Genomic DNA, 26,035 nt, shown 5'->3' with positions numbered 1-26,035 from the left:
AGAGCGTAGGCATGCCTCGAGGTGTGATACACCCCCCTCTAAATGGGGGAAATGAATTGTGTAATTTATTGCAAACGTGCACACAGTGAGATTAGATCAGCATATCCCATCAAAGGAACAACAATCAATCAGCCTCTAGTTAACAGCTTGAAACACATAAACCAGGGCACCTAATGGCTTTCCAATTTAACAGATTGATAGACTTATCCGGTCCTAAGGGATGAATTAAGAAAACCGGGTACTTTCACACAGGCACTGGCACTTTTGACAGGACCTTTTACCCCCCTCTACTCTAGCTTTTTCTTTACCATCTTTGCTCCTGAATATAGAGATAAGGTTAACCTGAAAATAAAGAGAAAGTCAGTTTTCCCTCTTTTATTTTTTTTCCCTTTTCTGTTTGAGGAAGCACTCCACAGCTGATTTGTTATTCAGATGAGGCGGGAGTGGAAGTGTGTCAGATATGGAGAATGGGCTCATTTTAATGACCTGATTATCGCAGGTCATTTGGAACTGTGAAACCAAGGGAGCTATTCAGAGCCACTTAACAATATCTAAATGTGACCCGGGCGACCCATTCAACCAAATATGTAGTGAAAGAAAAAGGAGGTACTATTTGTTTCATGACTTATTAATCACATAATTCATTCATGAAAATTCATCAGCGCAAACAAATATTAAAGGAATAGTTTGAAATGTTGGTAAATACACTTATTCTCATAATTGCCGATATAGCACTAGAGTTTTCACGGTAGAGATGTGGATTGTGCTAGCAGCAAGGAGGCTTAGCATAAAGACAGGAAGCTTGGGCTTATTGCCTGCATGCTTCTATCCAAAACTCAAACAAAATGTGCAATTTACATAGTTAATATTGTAGCTTTACTTTGTGCAAAGACAAATATTCAAATTGTATTCAGATGCACTGGACTTCTGTTGGCTGCTTTATGCTATGCTATGCTACATTTCTACTGGTTTAAGCTACATATTTACTGTACAGATACATTTGTGGTATCAATCTTCTCATTTAACCTGGCAATAAAAGCATGTTTACCTAAATGTTCTATTATTTCTGAGTACAATCTTTTTTGTATGCAATATTTGTTTACATACGTTTGCCAGATCATTCTGTATCTTATTGTACTGTACCTTGACATAAATCAATGAGTAGTTTTGGGTATATGCACAAATACATCTTTAACACCAAATGTTTCAAACTAAACTGACTATACTGAATCATGATGGCCAGGGAACAAATCAGTAGGTTTTAGTAGTGGAGCTCCCCTTACTGGTAGCTGAGAGCCCCGTTGGCAGCTCAGCCTGGTTAAACCCTTACTGAATTATGGTGTGATAACTCAATGCTGGGACAGGGACAGGCTACTATTTACTCTGAGCTGCAGAGACTCAAAAGTTGCTTAGCACCACAACAAGAAAAAGTTCAGAAAGTCTAAGAAAATGTTCGCAATGTCCAGGCAGAACGCAAACAGGCTTCATAAGCAGATACAACTTGTACAACATGGACCACAAGGTAAAAAAAGGACTTAAACGACGTTATCCCGTACTGTGAAACGGTTATTATCAACAAAAAGAACGTCTGAGTAATATTTCTATGATATTTCTGAAGGGCCAGAGACTGTTCACTACTTTGTTCCTGTGTGTGTGAATGCAGTGTTCGAATCAGTTCTTACACAGGTTTACTTTTAGACTGTTTGAACTCAATCGTAGACTGAAGTGCATCTGAACAATGGTGTTTTCAAAACAAGTAAAAGGTCGGTAACTATGAATTTTTAATCTGAAATTAAATACATTTAAATCAAAGAATGTGAAATTTCAACCCGAACAGAGAGAATTTCAAGCATTCTTAGAAGGTTAACCGACTGTACTGTCCTCTTAAGAGCTTGGCTACAGACCCAGAGCCTTGACCCAGGACACTAGTGTAATGCACACTCGGTTCACCATATTATCTTGTCTACATCCACATCACATCGAGCTGATCTCTCTGCATCACTGCATAATTAAAGGAGCTGTTGGTATCAAGGATGTGACCCTGAAGGGATGAGAAAGTGTTACCTTAGACCCCCACGAGCCGATCAGAGTTTGTGGGAACCAGACGGGGTGCATCCACGGGCAGCAGACAGTCTCTGAAGCGGCCCGTATCGGATGAGACTGATGTGTGCGCTCCACTACAATGTGACACAACTCTACATAAAAAGGAACCAGATCTTATCGTCAGACTACAGCATGTGAAGGTCTGAGGTCAATGTTTTGTCCCGTCTGCGACAGTTCAGGAAATGGATTGAGATTCAGCTCATGGGTTAGAAATGGGACAACATTGATTACTGATAGATCAATAGATCGGCTAATGAATTCAGGGCACATTACTTACCAATCAAAACTAATAGCACTTAAGCTGTTTCTGTTTTTCCACTGGCTTAGCAGAACCCCTGCAGCTATCGGACTAACGGTGTTCAAAATACTCCCAAATTGAAGAAGATAACAAAAGAAATGCCCCAAAACAGAACAGGAACAAGACTATTTAACTCAACAGAGTCTCACACTGCAAGTCACAGAACAAAAATGGTGTGTTTCCTATTTGACACTAATACTTGGATCTTCCCCGTGGACACAACTCCGCTGACCCTCTTGTTTGGTCTGCGAGTGTAACAAGGAGCGAATGATCACAAAGAGTGCCCAAACATGATTGCTCCCCTCCTCATGACGGACAGTAATTGGTGTTTGTTTGGTCTCATTTCTCCGTCTTTGTGTCGCAGGGTGGTAAAGAGTGCTATTACTGTCAGCTGATTAGTATGCCTCTTACAGCAGCTGTCAGGACCGTCTAATTAGAGGAAACTTGAGCAGAGTGACAAGAGAGGCACACACAGAGACACACATACAAAGACATACACATGTTATTCGCAGAGTGTGAAGAACTAGACTCATTACCTCAAGAAGGTTATGTTTTTGGTTCCGTTCTTTTGTTAGTTTGTCTATTTTATCAGCAGGATTACAGAAAAACTGGCACACTTTCGGGGAAAATTGGTGCTAGGTCATTCATTTTGTGAAGAAGAAGTGGATACAAGCATTATTGCTCACTTTAGGGAACATTTGGCCTTGGTAGAGGTCTGTTCTCTCCAAGTTGATCCTGTTAAGCGTTAGAGGCACATTTAACAGAACATCTCAAGTGGTTGTGTGATTATGCACAGAGCAGAAATAGACTAGATTAACATCTGCTCCACTGTGCTTCTTGATAACAAGTGTTCAGTGAAAGATAACTATTTTCTTCCTTCAGTTCAGTAACAATCTGAAACCCTTTATATATCCATTAGCAATCAACACATGAAATAAAGAAAAGTCAGACAGCCTTTCAGAAAGAAGGAACACTATAATTCAGTCAGACTACCCTGTTCTGAACACCATAATTACCAATGTGTTACACTCAGTCCAGAACATATGTCTCAGGAGGTACATGATGAAATGTGTCCCTGTAATGCAGCCATTTAAGATCCTTTCTTGACCGTTGTTAAGAGCACTCTTACATTTAAAAGTATATTCAAGTCAAAGCAACTTTAATTCTTCAGCTTGCAAGTAGGCTATTCACTTAAGCTTAAAACAGGTTGATAAGTAGGGGCCCTGTCTGGACAGAACATGAATATAACATAAATGGAACCTGGAAGCTAAATCAAATGCTATCCAATCATAAAATTAAATAACATTCATCTGAGGGATATCATCATTTTCTTTCAGTTTAAGTAAAAATAGAAAACATACGAGGCACCAGCATCATTTCCTAATGGCTCTGCTCTCCTAATACATCAAGCATTCACACTGAGCCCTGACAACGCTATATTCCACACATCTTACCGCACCCCAAGGTCCTCAGGGCACCAGGGAAAATTAACCATTTAATAGCAATAAATAACAGATTCTGACTCAAGGGGACTTCCACACACACACAACACACACACACACCACACACACACACACACCACACACACACACACACACACACCACCACACACACCACACACACACACACACACACACACACACACAAGCAATAATATTCAGATTATTCTAGTGTGAAAATCAAAGCATTTATTTAATTTACAGGGAGTACCTTTTTTACTTAAAATAGTAAATTAACATTTTGCCAATAATCCTTATCTACATAGGTATAGTACATTGCAATAGAAAACATATATTGTTATATTAGTAAAGAATATGAATACTTCCTTCAATGGTTAAGTATTTGGATCCCTACTAAACAATGATTCTTCTCTTTTTTTGACTTTTCTAAATCATGCAGGGATGTTCTGGAACTTTCTTTTCTGTCAATGGCATTCCTATTAATATTCTTACTTCTTTCATTGTTTCTGGTTTCCTTTCCCTCTCTGATGACATGGAGCATTGATTATTTGTAAAATCATAAGTGCAAATCAAATCAACATTGCACAGAGACAGATGGGAGCTGCCTTCCTGTGCACACGCAGGAAAAAGGGGCAGTTATTGACCAATTGATCTGATGTGAGGAAGGGGCATTCTTTTTCCTGCAGCGGAAAGACCTCCACTGTAAGGCTAGCAATCAATCCCCCACCTTTCCTCCAACTACAACTACCTCTAACACCCAAATGTGTCCTCAATCTCCACTCGAACGGGCCCAGGTATGCAACTTTTCCGTCAGCACTGTTATGTATTTGGCTTTCTATTTCACTTTAATAGGGAAGAAATTGGCAACATATTCTTTTACAGCCCCCTGGCACCATTAGAAAGCCTGCTGTCATTTGGATTATTTATGAAAAACTATTTCATGCTTACTTACATTTGCCGCTTATTTTCCCCCAGTGTGACCTGCAGCAGATTTAGTTCCATTTCCAAAGCCTTAAAGCCAATTCTTTATATCTGCAGGTCAGCCTTCTCGATTGAGTCGAGATTGAAATACCAGTGTGTAGTGGGAAAGGTATGGCAAGAGGAAACCAGAGGTATTTTATTGTGTTGAGGGTTACAGTAAAGAGAAAAGGGAGGGGAAGCAGAAAGAGGGGAAACGATCGAGGGGTGAAGGCACAGGAACGGGGGGGATTTTTAGGTGGATGTAAAACAGAGACACCTGCAGAATAAAGAGGCCGTGCAAAGGCAGCAACACAACTTGAGGAGTGAACGGGCAACAAACATCCAGCTGCTCCTGAGCAGCAAAGACAACAAAGACCGGCCAAGAACTGAGTCAGCAAATAGGTGTTGAAAGTAAAAACAGAGAAGACATAAAAAAGAAAGCGGTCCTAAATCCGCAAGATTTTATATTACATCCAAAAACATGTCAAATGCCGTTGCCTCAGAGGTGTTTTACAAGGTGTACAATGATAAACTTTGCAGGAGGTTTTGTTTGTGATTTTTTCTCCCACTGTGTTTCTGGAATCTATACTCATATTCTTGTCTGTACAAGAAAATTGGTAATCTTTGTCTTTCAACACATCAAATAAATCAAAATAAACTTCTCCACTAAGGAGCTCGACAGGCCAGGACAAAGCAGTCACACTCCCCTTTGCAGCATGCATCTATACTCATAATCCCATACAGTAAGAGATGGGGTCTTTCACTCCCCATTGCACACAGACGCACACACACACTCTTTTAATCTGGGTTTGGCCTGGGCTTTGTACAGTGACCCTAATAAACTACGGCGTGGCCGGGCAGGTTTGTCACTGTCACAGGTAAATGATGTAATTAATGAGTGTGTAGCGGAGTGAATGGGAGCCAGGGTGGTAGCTTTTAAACACCTCTCCAGCTGACTGGGTTTGGGGAGGCCCAGCTGGACACAGCCAGCGGATCGATAGGGGGTCAGAGGTCAGTCAACCCTCCCATTATGGCCCTGGTTGCTCCCATCATCGTCTGGCTAACGATGCCTGCAGGAGGGCGAGAGATGAAGCCGCTTCAAACCGAGGCTGCTGCGTTTCTGGGGATGAAGCTGAAACTCATTTCTATGTTTGTTACTATACTATTGTTAATGTGCATATACAAGAATATGAGGGAGTCCCCAACTGGCTTTACTGTGGTTGGAGACCCTCCATGCTCTTTAATAATGTTGTTCCCTAGGTCGAATCACACTTACAAATTGAAATATTGTGTATTTCCTTGCATTGAAATCAACATATAAAACTCAAACACATCAACAGGATCTGCAGTTACGGCCTCTGGTGATGTCACTAACTTCAAAAGGACAAACAGAACAGCAGGGCAGCAAGGGTTTATGGTCTTTGTGGTTTCATTATTAACTGTGAGTCTACTGAGGTGCTTTTTGTTTGTTTTATTTTGAAACTTTTGTCAAAAAATATAACGCCTTGAACTGTATTTTGATATGTTAGTCATGAATGTAATTCCTAAGTATGTTTACACTCAAATAATTGAAAGCTTTTCAAATCTCATGAATCTAAAACTCCCCCCACATTCGCAACACCATCCATTTCAGTCTATTAGACTCAATAGTCATTCCAGCAGTTCCATACAGAGATCAAAATGAAACAGCAGATTTTAATTGGCCTCACATTTCTTGGACCTTTGAGTTTTTCATCCCGTAGGTGACCCGAGGAACACAGCTAACGGTTGTGTTCATGTTGTTGCTAATCATTAATATCGCAGCAGGGGGAACATGGGAAATCGTTCCCAGCCAGATTGGATTGGATCAATACCCTTAAAAAGGGCAGTTGCCTAATCTAAAACTTCCCTCAAATTAGTAGAACTGTCCAATTCAGAGCGCTCTTTGCCCAGACTCAACAGCCACTCCAACAGATCCATACAGAGATCAAAACTCAACAGCTAATTTAGAGTGTGCTAGAGTTGTTAGTGCTGTGAGCTCCCCGAGGAATACTGGGACCAGTTTTGTTCATGATGTTGATACATTATTAATATTACAGCAGGGGAGCAAACCGTTCCTGGCCAGATTGGGTTTGATCAATACCCTCAAAAAGGCAGAGAAGTCTCATTCATCTAAAACTTCCCCCACATTAACAACACTGTCCAGTTCAGGCCCCTCTTTACTCCATACACAGATCAAAACTACAGCTAATTTAGAGTTGTTTAACCTGTGAGCTCTCCAAGAAATACTGAGACCAGTTTGTTCCTGATATTGATACATTATAGGGATTTTGACTTGTGTAGAATTTTTTTTAAAAACATCCCTTTGGACATAGTTTAGCTTTGTAAAAAATTGTATTCAGTACCTTTTCAAATATTTGTATGAACATGAAGGAGTTTTGTGTTCCTGTTACCTTCAGGAGGTCTGTGATTCTGCTATTTAAAACACAAAATCACAATTCAATATTTGCCAATTTGTAAACTGTTGACATAGACTGTAGTTGTTCTGTATCATATCATTAATTCAGCAGCTTTCTTTACATACATCTTATTTTAGGTCACTTCCGGTGAAAATAAAATGTGAAAAAAACATTTAATCAAAAATGCCAAACATGCAGGATTTGATGGATGTTTTATGTGAATGTAACTATAAATGTCTTTGCATTTGTATATGTTATTTTTTGTTTTAAATCCTTTAATTTATTCTTTTTGGCTATTTTGACAAAACAATTAATTGATACATTAATCTACAAACTAATTGGCAGATTTATCCATACAACTAATCATAAATTGCAGTCCAAAAAAGGAACTTTGTTTTGTTTCAGTCAGAAGCATGAAAATACGGCTGAAAACTCGATCAGTACTAGATGTGAGCAGACATGCGGAGAGTTGATACTCCTGTGACCCGTTGGTGTTTAAAGATGTGCCAGTGGACGCACTATATTATCTTCCTATAGACAGGCTAATCCATTATGGGCCCTCTTGCGGTAAGAGTGAAATGCTCGTATTAGGGCAACTGTGCGTTCAGAGGCATCATTCAGGACAATGAGCTATAGCCAGAGAGTGACAAGCTAGAAAAATGTCCCCACTTTTCAGGCTGTACAAATGACGTTTGGCCACGATAACTCACAACTGGACACTTCATTTCGAGTCGGCAGCGAGCTGGCCAGTCAAAAGCTACCATACCATCTTCTTTATTTGTGGCCCGTGGTTTTGGTAGCAGGCCTATCAAATAAATACAGCTAAAATGGCACTTCAGTCAAAGATATTGGCCAATTCTTTGACTGCCATGACTGGGCCCGGATGGCAACCTGTTTCTGATGGAATAAACCTTTAAGAGTCAGGTGGTCAGGCAGCCAGTATCCATCAAGCCCAGCAGCACTATGAGTGTTAGTTTTGGATATATATGCATGTGAATAAGAGTGACCAATGCTGCCAATCCCGTGGAGCCATTCCCAAAGCATAATAGTCAAATGAATTGATTACCAATTTATCATTGGGGGATTGCTTGCTTAGAGGAGTAATCACTCACCGATAAAGAAGAAATGGCTATGAATACATTTCAAGGATGACAATCTTTGAGGAGTAATAGTATAATTTGTCACTTGTGACAGTCTATTTGATTGTTCTCGATATTTCAGCCTGGTGGAATATTGGACAGAATCATGACGAGTTGTCAGAGCCAAGCTGAGGTGTGTGTGGATGCGTCGAGTGGTGCTTTAATACGGTAATAAGGCAGTCAGAAGAACACTTACACTTCCTAAGGTGACAGCAGCTTTATCGCGCATCGCCTCATAAAGTCCCATCATATCTGCTCGCCACCATTATCAAATGGGTGTTTAGCGTGCCTCTGTGTGTCCGTGTGTGGGTGTGTGAAAGACACAGAGAGGATGAGCGAACAACCTGTGTTTGTGTGTGTGTGCCATAGACTGTATATAGGTGTGTGCTGAGGGTAATGATATGAGAGCACAAAAAGATCAGCATGAAAAGTGAGTTGATCCTGGGCGAGGGCAGTAACACCACAAAGACTGAGCTTTTTATAAGAAAAATAAGCCCATCCTCCCACACTGAAGGGAAACATTTCTCTTTCTCACTGCTATTCCCTCCTGAAGCCCAGACAGCTGTGGTCAAACTTAGGTCAATAAAAGGTCTGTTTGTCCATTGAGTTGCCAAATCTATCAAAAGATGAAAATGTGCTTTAAAGGAGAGATAGAATTCAGCGGGGAGAGAGTGGGTCCTTTCTGTGAGGCATGCAGGAAATTAATCAAGGAAATGGGGTTTTTGGTGTGCCTATATCAAATCTAATCTATCCTTTGTGCACATGTAGCTGGCTCCAAGCCTCACCAATCAAGAGCGACACACTGGCTTTATGAAAGCCACTTGTTCCCTGTATAATTGGGGGGTTTCATTGCTGAGTTAAATGGGAGGTGGAGGTAGAGGGAGGGGCAGTCTTGTTTGCCCATGTAAAGTGTGATCCAGATAATAGCATTCTCATCAAAGGCGGCAATTACATTCATTACAACGGCGCGAGGCGCGCCTGCAAGGAAATTAAGTGGTGAGAGGAAAGAAAAGCTTAATATATACCTCCTTTATCCTATCCCCCACCTCTTGGTTCTTTTTCAAATGCTCCTCGTGGAGCAGGAGACCTCAAGAAAGAAACAGTCTCAGTAGGAGAAGAATACATCTTGTCAAAGTCCCCCTTCACCTTTCTGCCTCCAAGAGGCTCCTGTCTACCGTTACTATGGCTGCACTTGTCTAGGATTAAAAAGCTTTTCCAGGAGGGTAATCTCTAATGCAGCTTTTACGCAGGCCCAACAAATGACACTAAGTCTTTAAAAACTGCTTAAGACCTTCTCTAAATGAAATTCCAATTTCTTTCAAGAAAGGAGGAGCAAATCAATTGTCTTGTGTGGCGTTAAACCACAAACAGCCGGTAAATCAAGCGGTTAAGAGGAGAAGGGAACCTTTTCATTCAGGCCTTTTAAATATGAATCAGAGCAAGTGGATAACACTGCAACCTTCTCAAAGACAGGTGTAGTCCCAGAGCCCATTCTCCATGAGCCTGTGTGTATATTCAAACTCGCTCATATTATTTAGATTAGTCTTGTAAAGGTTTTGAGTTCAAGTCAGGCCTTTACAAAATGTTAAGTATATGAGTAATTGTGTCAACATAGACAGAAATGTTGGATTAGTGTGTTTGATATACTACAGCTACAGTTTCAATACAGCTGAAGCCATTTATATGCAGGTTTCCATCAGTGTGACCAACACATTATTGGGTGTAAATGCCAACCTCAGTAAGCCCTATTAGAGTATTACCTGCTCTCGGTCTCATTAATAAATACTCACTGCCCTTTAAAAGAACAGCTTAATATAGTGTGCGGTGGACATGTCTTTAATGCAGAATTACATTTAACCAATTATTCCCCTTAAGTATATTAAGTCTTAATAAATCTGCCCTTCATTATAAAAGCTTCATCAGTTCTTACTGCATGAAATGCTTAGTTGGAAATACAACATAAGAATATTGTATTAATGATTAATAATATAACATAAAACAAAACTATTGAAACATAAGAGAGCACAGGGAAGTGTGCACTTTGTCTCTTCCATGCGACAAATCATTGTGGCTGTGTGTAAATTATTCAACAGGATCTGGCCCTGGTTGAAACCTGAGCATAATTAAATTGCAATAAAATAACATTAGTTTGGACAGGCTGTTAGAAGGTGATGTAATTGGCCGCTCACTGTGGTCATGGTTCAACTGATGGGGTCGACTGTCATGTCTTCCAGCGCTCCTGTACATGCTGTCCCCGGGGACTGACAGCTGACAGACGGGACTCTCTTCCTGTACATTGAGCTCTCCATATCTGTGCAGTGATAGCCACGATCTGGGTAACCTTGATAAGTCAGAGAAAAAGCCCTATTAACAGTACAAGCCTACATGTCTAAGCTTTGTGTCCTGTATCATGTGGAGCCTCAAAACAGTGTCTGGCAGAACGGGAAGTAGCCTATCTGTTTCACCACTGAGTCATGTGCGCCATCTAGTGTCCAGATGTTGAAGTGTACACACATGAACATGAAGCCAGGCCGCAGTAGGTGTTCATGCAGGACCAAGTTTACCTGTAAAAGAAAAGTAAGTTAAAATGGTTGATATTATCTAAATGGACACACAAACAGCTCATACAGATGCCAATATTACTACACAGAATAAAGTGTAGTTATTAGGTAGATTGATTTTCAACAGCAAACATGTGACTCATGTTACAAAGTAAATAATTACCTTGTCTACATTAGTGATGGAATACCATTGCTCTGACAATAGCAGGTGTAACGAAGTAAATAGATACCAGAGCTCGGTCGTTTATCATTTTCAACTCAATGGTTTTCCTACAACTTTGACACAAATGCGGCAATGCGATCTTCCCCAAGCGCTTACTTGTAAATTATTGATTGTGATAAAACATGAATGAGTCAATGGCTTTTGAAAGTAATGCAATTGTTGTGCCTCATTTGCCACTAGTGCATAATTGCAAACTGCACATCTGAAAGTCTGTCATGTCACTGATGTAAGTAGAAATGCTATCAAGTTAACTTCATTAGTTTATTAGTTTGTAAGAGAGCAGTGTTTCAATTCAATATGTCTGTGAAAAAAATACCACTGAGCTCGTATATGCAAACAATGACAGTATGAATCTTTAAATCACTAATTCCCAATATGCTGTCCAAAAAAAAGTTCCTTCAGAAATAAATCCTTACATTTAAAGAGCAGATACCAACCAAATGTTTGCATTCAGACTTGGTTGAATGAATTCTGAAAATAATCAGTAACAAAGTTGCACAATATTTAACAGAAAGGCAATTACACAGTGTATCTTTCAGCGGTGCTAAAAGTATCTAATTTGTAACCGATGAGTTTTAGCTAACAAACAAATGTTTGTTTGTAGACGTTTGGAAAGCACAGCTTCTTACAATTGTTTAAACCTACTTTAACTCGACGCCTTGATACAATTCCAAAACTTGAAGTCTATGTTTTAAAAAAATACTATGTTAATTATAACTAACTGTATCTTACCCATACTGTGACCCGTTTTTAGGCCTTGACGACTACTAACATTGATTTATTCGGTCTCCTGACACAGAAAACCGGCAGGTAAGTTCGTTGTCGATTCATTGTACACTTCACAAGCATTGGATAATAATATTTTGTGGGTTTCATACAATATATTCAACTGTATCACTGTTTTATGTCAACCCAAGTAAGATCGTTACTGATAGGAACCTTTCTTCGCAGTTACATCGAGTTTTTGGCGGGAATGATTTCACCGACGCACACTAAATGAACTTTCACCCCGCCTTATTGTTTTGATTAACAGGTTGTCTTTTCGCGTGAATTGAAGCAAGCACCTCGGGTGAAAAACCTCATAAAACAAGTGGCACTCATTGGGATTTACTGAAACGCGTACAGTCTGTGTTAATAATGACCGTGTCGACTTGATAGCGGCACTGTTGTTGACAAAGATGCTTTTCTCTCAAAGATAAGCTAACGTTAGCTGTCTGGTAGCGTATCTTTGGTATCAACATGACGGTGATGGGGAGCGGTGTGTAGGAGCGACCCACCAGACATTGGATCGCCCCGATTTCCTGCTTGTCAATCACACATCTCCAGGATTATCATGTCTGTATGTCTGGATACAGTCGACACGGCTTTCTAAACCAAAAGAAACAAAACTGCCTTCATCTAACCAAGATATCTGCATGTGGTCTTTAAAATTCAGCTATTGTGATACTGTGACTTTTTCAAATAACGTCTTAGCTACATTTTTCGGACCTCATGCCAATTCACTTCCGATCTTCAGTAATTAAAGTCAATACGTGTTTGTAGTGTTGGGTATTTTCATCACTTTCTTTCAATGGGCGAAGAAAAGCCAGACACGCTTGACTTTGTGAAGGATTTCCAGGAGTATCTGAGCCAGCAGACCCAGCATGTCAACATGATATCAGGCTCTGTCAGCGGCGTCAAGGAGGCGGACGAGCTGCCACCAGGTAACCAGATATGTCTTTTATTGTTAACATTTTTGCAATATTCAGCAGTATTATTCGTCTGGATTTGGTGGTATTTGATACAGTTGTATCTAGACCAGCAGCTGACAGATGCGCCTATACGTATTATGTGATATCTGACTTCAAATATCTAGTTATCAGGCATGGTCATCTACATATTCCTTCAATAAGTCTGTGATAAATCGGTGTTTCAATGCATTAATGCACAAATGTTACTAAAGTATAATAAGATATGTTATTTTACAACCAACAGGAGTGATAGCTGTAGGATTGAGTCTAAAGCAGTTATAGAGGTCATAAAAAAAAAAGAATTCCATCCTAAATATTTTTTCAGTAGATAGTTGAATATAATTAGATGTTGTAAGGGGTGACATTTCATTTTTATAAAAGATCCTGCTTATGTTCTTGTGCAGACTGCGGTCAGAATGGACTGGATCACCCCTCAGTGGACATGTCTCTGGAGGACAGCTCAGGGATCCTAGTGGATGGTTTTGAGAGGACCTATGATGGCAAGCTCAAGTGCCGCTACTGCAACTATGCTACCAGAGGCACAGCGAGACTCATTGAGCACATCCGAATTCACACGGGTAAGTGATGATACTTTAGTTTCAGGGAATGTCATTGACATTGTTTTGTTATTAAGTCTGTTTTCCTCTTTCAAACAGGAGAGAAACCTCATCGCTGCCATCTCTGCCCATTTGCTTCGGCCTATGAGCGCCACCTAGAGGCCCACATGCGATCTCACACGGGCGAGAAGCCTTATAAGTGTGAGCTGTGCTCTTTCCGCTGCAGTGACCGTAGCAACCTGTCGCACCATCGCCGTCGACGCCACAAACTGCTGCCAATGAAAGGTGCGCGCTCACTCTCCCACAAGAAGATGCTGAGTGTTTTACAGAAGAAAGCCAGCTCACTGGGCTATGGCCGCCGGCTCCTCATCAACTTCAGCCCCCCTTCTATGGTGGTGCACAAAGCTGACAATGTGAACGACTTCTCCCATGAGCTGCCCCACTTACGCCAAGAGTCGTATGATAATCAGGGTCGCACAATCGACGATGGGCACTCCACAAATCACCATCACCAAGACATGGTTATGGAAAACCCTCTGAATCAGCTGTCCACCCTGGCAGGCCAGTTGGCGAGTCTCCCTTCAGAGTCCCAGGCCCAGAATCAACCCCCCATGTCTCCAGGAGCAGAGTCTATCGTCGATGAGAAGCCTTTCCTCATCCAGCAGCCCCACCCTGCCACGGCTCCTGTAGCTGTCTCAGCCAGCATGGCCCACGCCTCCTGCTCGTCCCCAATCACCCCAGAGCCCAGGGCCCCCCCCCCACATCACCTGCAGCCCTGGGAGGGGACCCTGCAGCGAGCACAGTGGGCGCACCAGTACCCCCAGTGTCTCCAACAGCCAACCCAGTACGCCGGCCCCAGGCCTGTCTGTCCCACTCCAGGACCTCCACATGCTGCATCACTGCCAGCACTGTGACATCTACTTTCCCGACAACATCCTTTACACTATCCACATGGGCTGCCACGGCTACGAGAAACCATTCCAGTGCAACATCTGCGGCCACAAGAGCAAGAGCAAGTATGACTTCGCCTGCCACTTTGCCCGCGGGCAGCACAAGTGATGGAACAAAAAAAAACTTTTATTGGACAGCCTTGTTTTATTAAATCCATAGTTATATTATTTATTGGTCTTTGACTTGGCCTTGATGTAGCCTAGCCTTTGAAAGTTGTACTTATAAAATGGCAACATTCAGATTGTATACCTGTAGGTGCCCATTCAAGTGTATTATGAGGGGATGATCAGTGTTTTCCACTGGTTGAGAATGTATTTGTAGTAAAGGAGGGATTTACATTTACACACTGTTGTAAATCAGAAAAAAAGATTCTCTATTTAGCTGAACTAATTCATCATATTTTATGTAATAGATGACCAAATTCCTAATACATGTGAAAAGAAATTGCCTTTTGAGTTTTTTAAATGCATAACTTGTGTGACCTTTCACATATGTAATTCCAATGCAATACCATGCAACACTATGGTAGCTGACATAAAAAGCCTTATGAATTACCTTAGAAAAATGGTCAACATGTTCCAGGTTTGGGATTTAGAGTAAAATGGCTAAAACACGGACCGAATACAGGTGTGATCTTTTCGGTATAGGAAAAGATATCACACATGAAATTGGCTTCCACTTTTAACAGCATGTCCCTTTTAGCTAAATAAAAATACATTCTCAACCCTACTGGAGCTATTTCTAAAGGTTGATTATTGACACAGCAGTGAACCTATTGGCCTTGAGTTATCAAAAAATTATTTCATTATATAGTGCATTACTTCTATTTCTTTGCAGTGCCTGACATAGTCACCTTAATTGGTCCAAGATATAAAGGACTGTTACTTCTTTACATATTAATAGATATTATTACAATATCCTGTTTCTACTTAACGTAAAGGGCCTGGAACCTTAGAAAATAGTTTGGGCCTTTGTAATTATTTTTTGGTAGCCATGATTTTTTTGCCAAAATCCTGCTCCAAGATTGCTGCTAAGAAACGTTGGAATATATGTATGGCATTCACAGTAAATGATGGCCAACGTTTGTAACTGTGGTTTGTGATCTGACTTGTCAAACTACATGTTGTAGACGTCGGGAGTTCCTTCACACAGTGCCCTTCCTTGACCAGCATCATGGTCACATCACTTGTTTTTGTTTAAATGGTTTGGTATATCTTTTTAATCACATCCTGTCACATTCTGATGTTTTGATATTGTATGAAGTCACTTTAATATCCAGTGTTTAGGACAGAATCACCAAGTCTTGTGTCTCATGTGAACACGTTTTCAGAATTGCCACGTAGCACAGGGGTTGCCAAGTTTTAGCCTTTGTGATAAGACAAAGATTCCCCATCTATCATACGGATCCTTTAAAGTGCTTTTCTGAATATTTACTGAGTATTGTATTCTGAGTCGGTGGGTAGATGTTTAGTGTCCAAAAAAGCAAATGTTGCAGTGAGACTGCTACATCAGCAAGATTATTCTTTGTCTTGGGTACTGTTGTTTGTTGCTTAGCAACATGCGGGAAGAACATAGTTACTGTTTCTAGGACCACCTCCTTGTTGCCATGCTTACCAGTACTGGGAGCATCCAGTAATGACTGCCTTATGTTCTCTGTGTCGTAGGTTCATAGGTAACAGTGGATGTTGAGCCTGTTGGCGATCACTCTCCCCCTCTGGGATGGCAAATCATTTCATTGTGAGATGGATTAATCTTACTAATTTATAAGTAAAGTGTTTTCTAATTTACTGCACTGTGTCTTCTGTCATCCTTTTTCTTCATCTTATTTGTGTTCAAGTACGGAAATTAATAACAGTGATATTTTTATCATGGGTTTAAAATATTTAAAGTTCACTTGAGGGTATGTCATGATGAAATATACAAACACATATTGTCTTTTGAGGATGCTTTTAATCAGTTAATGATGAAAGGAAAGAAGTGCTGATTCATTGTCACAATGAACAAAAAGAACAGTGAAGATGATTGAAGCCGCAGAATCAAGTTAAGCCTTCTCCTGCTTAGGAGTCTCTTCCTCCTGTTTCTCTGGTTCTGTCAAAGAGAAAGTGACTTGTGTTTTATTGTACAGTTTTCTTAAGGTTATGACATCCCAACCAAAACCAAGTAGATGACTACAGACCTTTGAGTTGGATGGGACCCAGGACCAGAGTTTGGCTGTCGTGTTTTGACCCCACGTCTCTGGCGGCACGGTTGTAGCATCCACGGCGGCAGCGGGAATTGTTGTCAGAGGCGAGGCATATCAGGACCTTGCACTGGATGTACACCGACTCTGTGGCTCGCAGGAATTGGAAGGCCTGAAATCTGAAGCGGGCATAGGGATGGGTGCCACTGACGTAGGCATAGTAGGTGTTATCCACAGGACAGCTAAAGGAGAAACAGACAGTGTTACTGGAGAATATTACTATGTCCGGTTATCAGAAAAAGCTAGGTCCGGTAAGTATTTCTATATTTTAATACTTAACTGGTTAAAGAAAATATTAGATTCTATATCAAATAGACCAGTCACACAATTAAAAAATATTCCATTGCAAGAAAAGTCCTACATTCAGAATTGTACTTATGTTTACTGTTTGTATAAAAATCTACTCATTCTGCAAACAATGGACATATCATGTGTTACATGTTACAATATTTCTGTCAGAAATGTATAAGAAAAGTACATCAAAGAAAAATAATTTACTAATTGTGTTCTGTAACTTTCCATTACTGATGTTTGATGTACTTCACTTGATTTTCAAATGTCACAAATCACACAGCTCTGCCTGTACTTTGAACAAAGTGCAGGTTTTACTCAATCTTCACTGAAACACAGCATACTGTCATCTCACCCGTTGCGGACCAGGTAGTGAGATCTGTTCTGGAAATCATGGGGCGATGGTGAGGTCACACAGGTGTCCAGATAGAGGACCAGGGAGCTGTCCCCCCTCCCAGGTCCACTTGGACATACATGTACTGGTTGAGCGTCACCATGTATGGAACCTCCGTCACCTAAAAGTGTAAAAGCAAAACGTCAGATTTGTAACTAGGTATTTACAGAAGGAATTTCATTTATTTTAACACACCTGATGGTAGAAGTTATTGGATGTGTAGAGCGCCATGCTGGTATTGAATCTGCCTGTTCCGGTAATGCTGCTGTTATCATTGTGACGGACAACGTACATGATCTGGGACACTGAATCCGGCTCCATCCGACAGCCCACGTTCATCTTAAAGTGAGACTGGCGGGTGATCTCGCCAGAGGTGGAGGCGTAGGCTCGGAGAGAGTTGGTGTACACAATGCTGCCATTCTCAAACTGGTAAACAGAAGATATTGGAAAAGAGCCTCTAATTATGACAGTTATTTGAGTCAGGAAGTAATGTATGTTGTTCATTTTTAAGTACGCAACTTAGCCTAAGTTGTGTACCTTTCGAACATTGCCACAGGTGTTAATGGGGAAGTTGAAGACCACCTGGTAACTGGAAACCTGGGGTCTGCAGTACTGGTCATTCAGATACAAACTCTGGCCGTCGTAGCCGAGAGAGTTGAGGTAACTCCTCTCGATCACAATGTTCATGTTGTCTGAGGAACAGTCCACTCGACCTGACAAAATAATCGTTTTCACAGGATATTTACGACAGTTTGAATTACTTTTACACATGGTTGGTTTATCCGCTGAAATATATGTAATACAATTAACAGGATTAGTATGAACTTTTGTGCAGATGTTCATGATCCCCAGAGGTTGAACCTTCTGACTGCAGTGATCCCCTCGTTCTTCCTGAGGTTCACATTTGTGGTTTAAAATAAAATGCATTAACATATACTGCACGGAATGCAATGAAAGTTGGTGCTTGTATTCATGTCCCCATCAAGATTAAATATAATAACTTTGGTCCTTTACTTTCCATATAGCGCCATCCTTAGGTGTACATTTAATTGTTTCCCATTCCTTTTTATTTGATAAAATACTGGTAATGACCTTAACATCAGATTCACTTGTATGTTGTAGCACCTTGTGTTATTTTAAACGAAGATGGTAAACCTGGTGTATATACTATATCATGCCAAAACCTTGCCATCTTTGTCAATCTACACGAAACATTTCACCCAAATATAATGTCATAATACATTTCTTTTTTTAAATGACCATAACAGTACCTGAGCTTGCTGGCAGAGAGCTAATGAAGTCAGCATTGAACCCTCGACCAACCACAGAGCCATCAGTCTGGAAGAGCACCGTCATGTAGTTGGAGGTGGAGTTGAAAGTACTCTGTTGTAGACTGTCGTTGCACACTTTACCCAGAAATCTTGAGTTAACAGACGGCCCATCGTAGACGTTAATATAGTCACAGCCGCAGCAGTTCTCCAATCTGTTTTTAAGATGACAGCCACAAATTATTGACTTGCATAATGAGTTGATGATAAGTTGATGATTGAGTGCCAAATTCCCCACAAGTTAAATTAAGACAGAAAAGCTGCTAATATACGAATGTTCTCCAAAAGGGAGTGTTTTCTTCACTCACTGCAGGTAGTCGAAAGACAGGAAGATTCGTTGGTCGTGTGCAGCACTGAGCTGCCACACACAGTAGGCGTTATTGTGGTAGTTGTTGGGATGGTTCGGGCTGGAGAAGGAACCAGAGCCGTACAGAGAGCCTCCACAGGGCGATGCTGACCGTGAAGAACATAACATAAGTGTCATTGGAGTAAACTATACAGTACAAGAGGCTTATGTTGCACACTAAGGGTCCTACCTGTAGTTGGCATGTAAGTTGTGACTTGGCAGTAGGCTGTTGACAAAAACAACGTGGGTTTCAGTTTTTGTGTAGAAACTGTACCAATTGTGTGGGACATGATACTTACAGTAGTAGTCATTACAACAGTTTCCATTCCAATCACAAGAGCTTGAATAGGTGCAGCTTCCCATGATATATTTTTTAAGTGGAGATTATTGTCATGTTTCTGTATGGACAGGCTAAAAAGGGTCATGTTCATGCCCTTGAGACTTTGAACACCAACAACTAATACCGTTGTTTTGTTGTTGAGTTTCAGGGTAATTGTTTTAGTCAGGGCTTTATTCAAAGAGTGGTAAAGCTGCAAGTATACTCAATCAGAAGGCTTGTCAGGTGGTGGAATAGCTGTAGAATTTAAATAGTTTTTTTAGTACTTTCAAATCAATTTATATAGTTTTTCTCTTCCTTCATAGATTCCTGTTTTGCTTAAGGTACAGAAAGATCCCCCATGGTGTCCTACCCCAACATCCTGTTACTACAGGTAACACATCATATTAAAAGGAAATTATGCAAGTTTGTAATACAGTCGATTTATATGGAAACTTGGGATGACAATTCAGTAGCTTTGTGAATCTAGGCACTTACAATAGTAGTCGTAGCAGCAGTTGCCATTGTATTGACAAGAGCTTGAGCAGGAGCAGCTTCCCATGTGTTGGCCACAGTTGTAACGACACGAGGGCCGAGCTGTAGGAGAGACAGAGTGACGTTAACAGTACAGTATAAAGGAAATGTTACATATGAAATAGCTGAAGGTAAATGGGTAAAAGTGAGTAAAGAGGCGGCAGTAGCTCAGTCTGTAGGGTCTGGAGTGTGGACTGGTAGCTGGAGATAATAACTTTTGTAATAAAAGGCTGTCTTTCTTTTTCTTTCTTAGTAGCTTGAAGAGTTGTACATACGTGTCACGTAAGGGTCCTGGGTAGTGCTTGCAGGGCAGTAATCTAGATAGAGAGAAAGAGAGAGAATAACAAACTGTAATCTTTGTTTTACTGCATAATTCATTAGAAAACACCAGTGTTGTAAGAAGTAGTCATATATCGTACTTAAGTAAAGTAGAAATACTACAAGGAAGTTAAAGTCCTGCATATAAAATCTTACTTAAGTAAAAGTACAAAATCCAAAAGTATTTACTGTGTGTAGTAGTGTCCCGAATCATATATATTAAATTACTGGATTATTTGTGTTAATGCATTCACGTGTTAATCACAGCTGTTAAAGTGGAGCTACTTTCAGTTATTCTGCTGTTGGATATATGAACATATAATTATATATCATTTTTATTCATTAGTTTATTGAAAGTTTGTTTTAGCCTGAATCTGAAAAGTAACTGATTTTGTCTAAATAAATGTGATGGAGTAAACAGTATAATATTAGCTCCCAAATCGTAGTGGAGTAGAAGTATAAAGCAGCATATTGTAAAAATACTCAATTGAAGGAAAAGTAAGGCAAGGCAAGGCAAGTTTATTTATATAGCACCTTTCAACACAAGGCAATTCAAGGTGCTTTACAAAAATGAAAGACATTCAGACAAAGGCATTTACAAACAGTAAAAGATAATAAAAGAAAGTACCCGAAATACGGACTTAAGTTAATACTTCTTTGAATGTACTTTACACTTCTGGAATACACCTATAGCTCTTAAACAAAAGGGGAAATGTGTCATTCTCGGCACATCATTTCAGTTGGTTGTGACTGATTGATTGATTGATTGATTGATTGATTGATTGATTGATTGATTGATTTCTCCTCGGCTGCTAAAGGTCGTTTACCCGTTGATTTATTAGACTTGGCACTTACAGTTGTAGTCATGGCAACAGTTGCCATAGTATTGACAAGAGCTTGCGCAGGAACAGGTTCCCATGTTCCAGCCGCAGTTGTAACGACATGAGGACTGAGCTATGGGAAACAACATGTACTTTAAAGAGTGATAACTTTAAAAAAAAATTGAAATAAAACTACCTGAGTGAAATGAACAATACCTGTACGTGCTGTTGGTTCAGCTGTAGAAGAGCAGTAATCTGTAAAGCAGAAATATTAGATTGGTTAGTGTATCAGAATCAGATTCACACAATGTGTGTGCAAGGAATTTGACTCCTCATTTCTGTTGCTATCAATGTGCAAACAAAGAAATACAGGTCTTTGTTTTGCAGGTAAAACAAGGACAACAAATGTAAACAAGGTAAGTATAAACAGTTGAATATATACACAAATAAATATATTAATATAAAGTGTAAATATAAAAAATCACAAATGAAACGTTTTGTAGAGATAGGACAATGGTGCGATGGAGTAAGCACATACACTTATATATACTTATGAACCTAAACCCCTATTTGTTGTTTTCTCTTATTAAATATATCAATGATTGTTTTGCTGGTTCACCCCAGTGATAGAAAAGGTATTTAGATCCTAACTCAAGCAAAAAGCAAACACATAAATAAACCTATGTTATAAATAAAAGTTCCAATAAGGGGCTTACCATAATAGTCTGGACAGCAGGTCCCATTGCTTCCACAGCTTGAAGAGCAAGAGCAGTTTCCAACATGGTTGCCACAGCTGTTTAGGCAGGAATCTGTGGAAAGAGCAGACAGAACAATCACCATCACTGAAAACACACAGTTAGGCTCTCAACATAATGTTATGTTTCATTGTTTACGTATGAGAACCATAAGGGTCATAACATGTGATCTGTGTCATTCTCCTACAGACAAAAACTAAACATTAAAAATGCTTTTAGTTTGTAGCCTAGTTAATTCTTAAATGATTTGGAAAGCAACACTTTGCTGCTTCATTAGTGTCATGAAGAGTGTCATCCTCCTTGTAAACAGTTACCTTTGTACCTGCAAGTTATTTAGAACTACATATTAAATCAGTTATTTTTTAGGTATAAATCAGAACCATGATCTGACATTATGCTGCTAATTTTGGTGGTAACCTTTTTACCTGTTTTAAATTATTGATTTAATTTTTTTACCTGGAGAACCTGTTGCCAGATTCTTTTCCTCACTGTTTTGGATCTGATCAGCACCTGATGAGAAAAACAAAAGGAATGATTAACAACATCCATAAACCCTTAATCCAAAACCAAAGAGACACAAACGACAATAAGAAAATTATGCACAATACCTTGCACTCCAAGTGAGGCAATCACGCTGCAAAGAACCACAAGAGTCCACATGGCGAATTCCTTTACCTGCCAACCTGCTTCACATGCTGAACACTGCAGCTTATATAGGCAGACACCTTGACGTGGCACCCATAAAATGCCTGAAACCAACAACAGTGATACTGATTGATTACTCATTCATGGGAAAAACAGCACTTAGTTAACTATCATGAAGCGTACACAAAGATTGTTCACATTTGGTTTCAGGATGTGTTTAAGGATGTTTGCATTAGAAAAAACGTTCATCTTCACAAGGGCCTTTGGGAACTTACAGATGGGCAGATAATAAAATATCAAGTATGATCTTACATGTGTAGCTAACATCTGAAGATGTGTCACTGACTCTTGTCACTACACCAATCCTGCTGCATCAGTTGCATTGATTTTACTGTAACTGGAGATGTTAAAAACATTTTTGTAAAAATGATAGTAAAATACTGATGTTTCAATTATGTTAAATCTTTACAGAAATGTATATTTGTCCTGTCCTTTACATGCACACATGTAACACAAGTAATTTAACTTTATCTACATATGTTTTCTGGCAAATCATTTCAGCAGAAGGCCTTAGCTGTTTTAATAGCAAATGTTAATGAATTGGCAATTGTTAGCATGCTGACTTGCTGAACAAACATGGTGAACAAAGTAAAAATACCTTTTATTTGCTGAAAGTCAACATTTTAAAATCATGTTGCATTTGCTTAATGCAACATTGTATTAATCTCTTATGGGTTGGATTGTATATATTATCCAATTATAAGGCGTATCTAAATTACAAATGAAAATATGAAACATCTCATTTAGTTATATATTATATTTGTGGTTGTATAAATCAAATATTATAAATTACCTTTTAAAGTGTACAGCCATTTCATACTTTGCTTTCATCTATGATCATCAATTTTATTCTTCAAGTATAAACCTACAAAAACATTTTTTTAATGTGTTTATTTGGTAAATTGGGAATATTGGACTTAATATTTGTATCAATGAGTTGCTACACAAAAACACACTGTATGGTGAACGTGCAACATACAGTAGCGATGTGTCATTGGTTGAAACGAGGACAGAAGAAGAAGAAGCATGAATGTTCTTTATCAGTTTGACATTGTGAACAGTTAGTTGAGTGACCTTGAATACTTATCTGTCAAATTGTCAGCTTACAAGAAAGTCGTTCATTTTTGCTTTATAGACTATAACTTCCCGTTATAATAATTTACAATGTTTAAAAAGGATAAAACCGGGCTGTACAACACTAAACGTAACCAGTGTTTCTCTTTCTGGTGAGAAAAAACAGTGAACACTGTCCTGTTGAATCAGCTGTGTGTGCAGGATTTTCCTAATTTGAGTCACGGATGTGGCCTTTTAATATGGAACATTAGCTAAATATTAGCTAATATATTAGAAATCAGCTTAACCCTTATGTTGTGTTCGGGTCTCCCGTGACCCGTTTCATGTTAAAATTATATAATAACTAAGCTCTAGTTTTTTTTAACGGAAAAAGGCTTCATGATATCCTCCACAACAGCTATGTAAACACAAAAAAACTGATTTTGACAATTTTGACAAAAAATCAGCAGAATTGTTGTGGGTGACTCGGGTTCAAATGTGGCCCAATCAAAATGCATCTTTAACTTTAGACACCCCACCCCCACCCCCTTCATCCACTGTAACAATCATTTAAAACTTTTTTGGGGGAGATTGTGTTTTAATATTAGTCTATTATAGTCAGATAACGTAATGATCCACTGTCTTCACCATAGGAAATATAAGGAGTGAATTGAATCACATGTTTTACTTAAATATGTGGTGTAATGTTTTTTTGGGCCATCAAATACATTTACAACAGGATTGTACGGTTATGAATGCATTATAAGTTAGTTATGATGTAGTTAAAATAATATTGGATGATAGTCATTCTTTTTGTGTGTTTTGGACTGAGATAAATCATGGGTCAAAATGTACCCGCGAACACCATGAACGGTAACAGTTTTTGAACACAACACAAGGGTTAATAAACATGTTTATCAGCCGATAAAGAACCTCTGAGAGGTGCTTTCACTTTTACTAGAACTTGTTGGGCTTATTATCTTTAGAACTTACAACAGCTTCAGACGATAAATAGACACAGTACTTTTTTATGTGTACATGTTCATCAAATCCGATGTGTTCTCTCAGTTGCAGATGCTTATGAAGTATACAAAATGCCTATAAAATGTGTCATGATTCAATCAGTTGTTGTGTTTTAAATGGAATAAATACGGTGGCCGGCAGGTGCAAACGCGGAACAACGGCCCAAAACGCATACATAAGCAGGAAACACCTGCAAATAATTAAATGAAAAACAAACAAACCCTGAAAACAAATACAACAGAAAAACGCTGCATTTACAGAAATTATGCAAACTAAAGACAACACACAAACCCCGAAAACAAACGCAACAGAAAAACGCTGCAAATACCAAAACGATATCCAAAGTCAAAAGCACATACAAATCCCAAAACACATTTTTTTTAAAAAAACATTCCCGAAGTGCTCCAGGCCTCTAGGGAGCGCGCTACGTGGAACAGATTGACTATGACCAGACATAGAGAGAACAAACAAGAGTGATGGAAATCGGGAGGAAAGAAAGTTCATTTAAAGGTGGGGTAGGTAATTTTGGAGAAACCAGCTCAAGTGCGCTAGAATTTGAAAATACACAGCCGGTGTCGGTACCATATCTGCAGGGGCGGTTCTAGGGGGGGGCAGGGGGGCCAGTGCCCCCTAACACTGGCCTCTGACCCCCCTGTGGCCCCCCTAAAAATGAAAAAATGATGATTTATTACCAGTGTTGGGCAAGTTACTTTTAAAAAGTAACTAGTAATAGTTATAGTTACTGCTCTCAAAAAAGTAACAAGTTACTTTATTAGTTACTAAATTATAAAAGTAACTAGTAACAAGTTACTTTACTTTAAAAATAATAACAATACAAATACAAGTGTTTGTGTTGTTCTGTGGCACAGTAAGAGAAAAGACAACTCCCCATCATTGTAGCATAATGGAAACATTACCATTATGGATAGATTACCGGCCCTCAAGCGAGTACTGCAAGACATAGCCCAAGAACGCAATGGTGAGAGATCTATTGAGGCACGTGGTCTGCTGGCACAGTTGGATCTATAATTCATTGTGCATCTTGTAACACTCCGTAAAGTGTTTGCAGAAACAACATTTCTCTCTGACATGTTACAGTCTTCATCCCCTGACCTTTCAAAGGCTGTGGATTTAGTTGGATCTTTAGTTCAGACATTGAATGACTTCAGGCAGGAGTCATTTTTTGATAACTTGTGGAATGAAGTGTTGAACATTTCTGAGCAATGTGATACCGCAATACAGCCATTAGCAAAACGACAAAAACGACTGAGCTCTAAACTTGCTGAAAGCTTCGTACTGACTACTGTTGGATAGAGAGAGACAGAACAAGATAAACACGGGTTTCGTACAGCCCTTTTCTACCCTGTCATTGATCAGATGCTCAATGAGCTTGATAGACAGTTTTCAAACACAAACTGTGACATGATGAATAGCATCCAAGCTCTTAACCCCAAAAGTGATGCATTTCTGAAGGAGACAACTCTGTTTTCAT

General features: G+C 39.5%; 3 protein-coding genes across 4 annotated transcripts in view; 1 reads left to right on the top strand and 2 right to left on the bottom strand.

Annotated features, from left to right (window-relative positions):
- Positions 1-26,035, bottom strand: part of LOC117560838 (CUB and zona pellucida-like domain-containing protein 1) — a 121,887-nt gene that overhangs the window by 71,299 nt on the left and 24,553 nt on the right. The window lies entirely within an intron of this gene.
- On the top strand, positions 12,186-16,208 carry LOC117560844 (zinc finger protein Pegasus-like). The gene is given in 4 exon segments (XM_034237922.1): positions 12,186-12,885; positions 13,317-13,490; positions 13,569-14,232; positions 14,234-16,208. Coding segments are annotated over 4 exon segments (1,266 nt in total). The 5' UTR covers positions 12,186-12,752; the 3' UTR covers positions 14,529-16,208.
- LOC117560842 (deleted in malignant brain tumors 1 protein-like) lies at positions 16,351-22,457 on the bottom strand. Its single transcript, XM_034237919.1, has 15 exons — positions 22,371-22,457; positions 22,219-22,272; positions 21,724-21,816; positions 21,224-21,262; positions 21,042-21,140; positions 20,144-20,185; positions 19,833-19,931; positions 19,209-19,244; positions 18,981-19,125; positions 18,616-18,827; positions 17,882-18,057; positions 17,540-17,770; positions 17,306-17,465; positions 16,597-16,841; positions 16,351-16,508 (listed from the first exon to the last, which is right to left on the bottom strand). Exons 1-13 carry the CDS (start codon positions 22,420-22,422, stop codon positions 17,361-17,363), a joined length of 1,383 nt encoding a protein of 460 aa, XP_034093810.1. The 5' UTR covers positions 22,423-22,457; the 3' UTR covers positions 16,351-16,508; positions 16,597-16,841; positions 17,306-17,360.

Source organism: Gymnodraco acuticeps, unplaced genomic scaffold (genome assembly GCF_902827175.1).
Source record: "Gymnodraco acuticeps unplaced genomic scaffold, fGymAcu1.1, whole genome shotgun sequence".
NCBI classification, from domain to species: domain Eukaryota; kingdom Metazoa; phylum Chordata; class Actinopteri; order Perciformes; family Bathydraconidae; genus Gymnodraco; species Gymnodraco acuticeps.
This window is presented reverse-complemented; position numbering and strand designations above follow the sequence as displayed.